The following is a 5,000-nucleotide window of genomic DNA, read 5'->3' as shown; positions in this document are numbered from 1 at the left end:
CACTCACACACTCACTCACTCACTCACTCACTCACTCACACACTCACACACTCACTCACACTCTCACTCACTCACTCACTCACTCACTCATTCACACACTCACACACTCACTCACTCACTCACTCACTCACTCACTCACTCACACACTCACTCACACACTCACTCACACACTCACTCACACACTCACTCACACACTCAGCCGTCGCGTCTGTTATAGAAGATGTAGACAGCGCATTCATTTAGAAGAGGAACAGAACCGCCATCAAGCCATTTGTCGATCCAGTCGAGTGCAGAGGCGTTTTCTTTCCTGGTTGGGTTGAAACGCCCCATAATCACAGCCCAGTGGAGCCGTATCTCACATGCTGACTAGAGTCTGAGTATGATGACGTCAGGCTAATGATTAGGGTCTTCATGGAAAGTTTGTAACATACTTTTAGTTAAAATTCCTCAATGATTGTGTAAAACACCCTTTTACCTCCTCAAAAACAGCCCTGTCACACCGACCCGTTTCGGTGCATGTCTCTTTAAATGATAATGAGCTGCTCCCCCCCACACACACACACACACACACACACACTCTCTCTCTCTTCCGTGGGGCGTCGACACAAGATTGTAGTGTTTTTGGGTGAAAACGCAAAGTTTTGAAAACTTTTTTTTAGCGAAAACGCCGTTTTCAAATGTATCCGGATTAATTTAGAGTGTGTGTGTGATAGCTGGAGGGCGAGCTGGAGCAGTGGCTGGAGAAGTCGATCGGCTCGGGCGATTGGACGGCGAACGCTCGGCACATCACGCGCTCGTGGCTCCGGGACGGCCTGAAGCCCCGGTGCATCACACGAGACCTGCGCTGGGGGACGCCCGTGCCTCACGAGGACTTCAAGGAGAAAGTATGAACGCACAATCCTGAGATGTTGTTTCTAGTGCTGTCAACGTATTGTGTTAAAGGGATAGTTCACCCAAAAATGAAAATTAGCCCATGATTTACTCTCAAGTCATCTTAGGTGTATGTGACTTTCTTTTTTCAGACGAATACAATCAGAGTTATATTAAAAAATGTGGTGGATCTTCCGAGCTTTATAATGGCAGTGAATGGCCGTTTCTGTTTTGAAGTCCATACAATTATGCACTTTTATGATGGATAGATGCACTTTTATGATGGATAGATGCACTTTTATGATGGATAGATGCACTTTTATGATGGATAGATGCACTTTTATGATGGATAGATGCACTTTTATGATGCACTTTTATGATGGATAGATGCACTTTTATGATGGATAGATGCACTTTTATGATGGATAGATGCACTTTTATGATGGATAGATGCACTTTTATGATGGACAGATGCACTTTTATGATGGATAGATGCACTTTTATGATGGATAGATGCACTTTTATGATGCACTTTTATGATGGATAGATGCACTTTTATGATGGATAGATGCACTTTTATGATGGATAGATGCACTTTTATGATGGATAGATGCACTTTTATGATGGACAGATGCACTTTTATGATGGATAGATGCACTTTTATGATGGACAGATGCACTTTTATGATGGATAGATGCACTTTTATGATGGATAGATGCACTTTTATGATAGACAGATGCACTTTTATCATGGATAGATGCACTTTTATGATGGATAGATGCACTTTTATGATGGATAGATGCACTTTTATGATTGATAGATGCACTTTTATGATAGACAGATGCACTTTTATCATGGATAGATGCACTTTTATGATGGATAGATGCACTTTTATGATGGACAGATGCACTTTTATGATGGACAGATAGATGCACTTTTATGATGGATAGATGCACTTTTATGATAGACAGATGCACTTTTATCATGGATAGATGCACTTTTATGATGGATAGATGCACTTTTATGATGGACAGATGCACTTTTATGATGGACAGATGCACTTTTATGATGGATAGATGCACTTTTATGATGGATAGATGCACTTTTATGATAGACAGATGCACTTTTATCATGGATAGATGCACTTTTATGATGGATAGATGCACTTTTATGATGGATAGATGCACTTTTATGATGGACAGATGCACTTTTATGATGGACAGATGCACTTTTATGATGGACAGATGCACTTTTATGATGGATAGATGCACTTTTATGATGGACAGATGCACTTTTATGATGGACAGATGCACTTTTATGATGGATAGATGCACTTTTATGATGGATAGATGCACTTTTATGATGGATAGATGCACTTTTATGATGGATAGATGCACTTTTATGATGGACAGATGCACTTTTATGATGGACAGATGCACTTTTATGATGGATAGATGCACTTTTATGATGGACAGATGCACTTTTATGATGGATAGATGCACTTTTATGATGGATAGATGCACTTTTATGATGGATAGATGCACTTTTATGATGGACAGATGCACTTTTATGATGGACAGATGCACTTTTATGATGGATAGATGCACTTTTATGATGGACAGATGCACTTTTATGATGGATAGATGCACTTTTATGATAGACAGATGCACTTTTATGATAGACAGATGCACTTTTATGATAGACAGATGCACTTTTATGATAGACAGATGCACTTTTATGATGGACAGATGCACTTTTATGATGGATAGATGAACTTTTATGATGGATAGATGAACTTTTATCATAGATAGATGCACTTTTATGATGGACAGATGCACTTTTATGATGGATAGATGCACTTTTATGATGGATAGATGCACTTTTATGATGGACAGATGCACTTTTATGATGGATAGATGCACTTTTATGATGGACAGATGCACTTTTATGATGGACAGATGCACTTTTATGATGGATAGATGAACTTTTATGATGGATAGATGAACTTTTATCATAGATAGATGCACTTTTATGATGGACAGATGCACTTTTATGATGGATAGATGCACTTTTATGATGGATAGATGCACTTTTATGATGGACAGATGCACTTTTATGATGGATAGATGCACTTTTATGATAGACAGATGCACTTTTATGATAGACAGATGCACTTTTATGATGGATAGATGCACTTTTATGATGGATAGATGCACTTTTATGATGGACAGATGCACTTTTATCATGGATAGATGCACTTTTATGATAGACAGATGCACTTTTATGATAGACAGATGCACTTTTATGATGGATAGATGCACTTTTATGATGGATAGATGCACTTTTATGATGGATAGATGAACTTTTATCATAGATAGATGCACTTTTATGATGGATAGATGCACTTTTATGATGGATAGATGCACTTTTATGATGGACAGATGCACTTTTATGATGGACAGATGCACTTTTATGATGGATAAATGCACTTTTATGGCCTTCAAAACAGAAACAGCCATTCACTGCCATTATAAAGCTCGGAAGAGCCAGGACATTTTTTAATATAACTCTGATTGTATTCGTCTGAAAGAAGAAAGTCATATACACCTAGGATGACTTGAGGGCGAGTAAATCATGGGCTAATTTTCATATTTGCAATGAAATCTAGTTAATTTTTTTAATCGATTAATCGTCAGCACTAGTTATTTCACTAATATTGTCCGTTAATCCAAATGCACAATGAACCAATGTGTCCGTCTGTCCATGAAGGTGTTCTACGTTTGGTTCGACGCTCCTATTGGCTACCTGTCCATCACGGCAAACTACACCGACCAATGGGAGAAATGGTGGAAGAACCCTCAGCAGGTGCTGATCAAGTTTCATATTATGAGATTTCACCTCCTGAGCTTGATGCAAATCACACATGTGTCTTGGATGATTTTACAGATTTTGTTTTGTGGTTGTTTTGGGAAATGTTTAAGTTGTGCTCGTCTTTTCTTCCCTATATATATATATATATATGCTTTTAAACAACAAAACAATACAACATACACTTTGGAGCCAGGGGAGCAAAGAAAACCCATTAAAAATAATAAAACAAAAAAAAACATTCACAAAAATACAAGACGTTTGTATCATTCAAAGATTTTGAATATTGTACACAAATGAACAGTCTTAATAGCTTTTCCATTAGTACTAGACTGAATAGTAGAAAAGTAATTTTCAAATTCTTTAAGGACTACTGAGAAAAGGGTCAATTTAATGAATACTCTCAGTTCTCCCACTGATTGACACAACGCTGCGTTCCATAACCGGTGTGTTTCAGCGTGTGATTGCTGTGTGTGTCCTATAGGTGGAGCTGTACAACTTCATGGCGAAGGACAACGTTCCCTTCCACAGTGTCGTCTTCCCTTGTTCACTTCTCGGAGCTCAAGACAACTACACACTGGTCAATAACCTCATTGCCACCGGTGAGATGCTATTTTAAAATCAAATTATTTAAATAACATAAAACGATTGCAATCTAATATTATCAAATATGTATATTTCATGACCATTGCATGAAAAGTTGGAATTTTTAATGTTTTTGAGTCACCAAAGCTGCATTTATTACTGTAAAAATATTATAGTATAAATCCGCTGTTTTCTATGTGAATATATAGTAAAGTGTAATTTATTCCTGTGATCAAAGCTGTATTTTCAGCATCATTACTCCAGTCTTCAGTGTCACATGATCCTTCAGAAATCACTCTAATATGAGGATCTGATGCTCAAGAAACATTTATGATTATTATCAGGGTTGAAAACCGTTTCATATTATTGTGGAAAACGTGATGTTTTATTTTTCAGGTTTCTTTGATGAACAGAAAGTTTAAAAAAACATTTATAATGTCTTTACTGTCGCTTACTATCAATTTAATTTGTCCTCGCTGAATAAACATATTAAAAAACAATCTTACTGACTCCAAACAGAAGTGTAAATGCATATTAAAATTCAGAAATCTCTAGAATCTGATATTTCAGATGTTGCAGATTGATATTGTGGCGTGTGATTGGCTGATACCATTCATGAATGTTTTCATGTGTTCAGAATACTTGAATTACGAGGACACCAAGTTCTCCAAGAGCCG

General features: G+C 37.2%; 1 protein-coding gene across 1 annotated transcript in view; it reads left to right on the top strand.

Annotated features, from left to right (window-relative positions):
* The window catches only part of LOC130079651 (methionine--tRNA ligase, cytoplasmic-like), a gene marked incomplete at its 3' end in the record, with an annotated part of 32,974 nt that overhangs the window by 17,288 nt on the left and 10,686 nt on the right, over positions 1 to 5,000 (top strand). Inside the window, exons 6-9 of the mRNA XM_056244994.1 lie at positions 714 to 884; positions 3,640 to 3,735; positions 4,223 to 4,340; positions 4,961 to 5,000. The exon at positions 4,961 to 5,000 is cut by the window's right edge and continues 174 nt beyond it. Of these exons, the coding sequence (XP_056100969.1) occupies positions 714 to 884; positions 3,640 to 3,735; positions 4,223 to 4,340; positions 4,961 to 5,000 (425 nt within the window). The remainder of the gene's footprint in view (positions 1 to 713; positions 885 to 3,639; positions 3,736 to 4,222; positions 4,341 to 4,960) is intronic.

This window comes from Rhinichthys klamathensis, unplaced genomic scaffold (assembly GCF_029890125.1).
Source record: "Rhinichthys klamathensis goyatoka isolate OS25496 unplaced genomic scaffold, OSU_Roscu_1.1 h1tg001194l_1, whole genome shotgun sequence".
NCBI lineage: Eukaryota > Metazoa > Chordata > Actinopteri > Cypriniformes > Leuciscidae > Rhinichthys > Rhinichthys klamathensis.
Note: the sequence above shows the minus strand (reverse complement) of the source record. Positions and strands in the feature narration are given on the sequence as shown.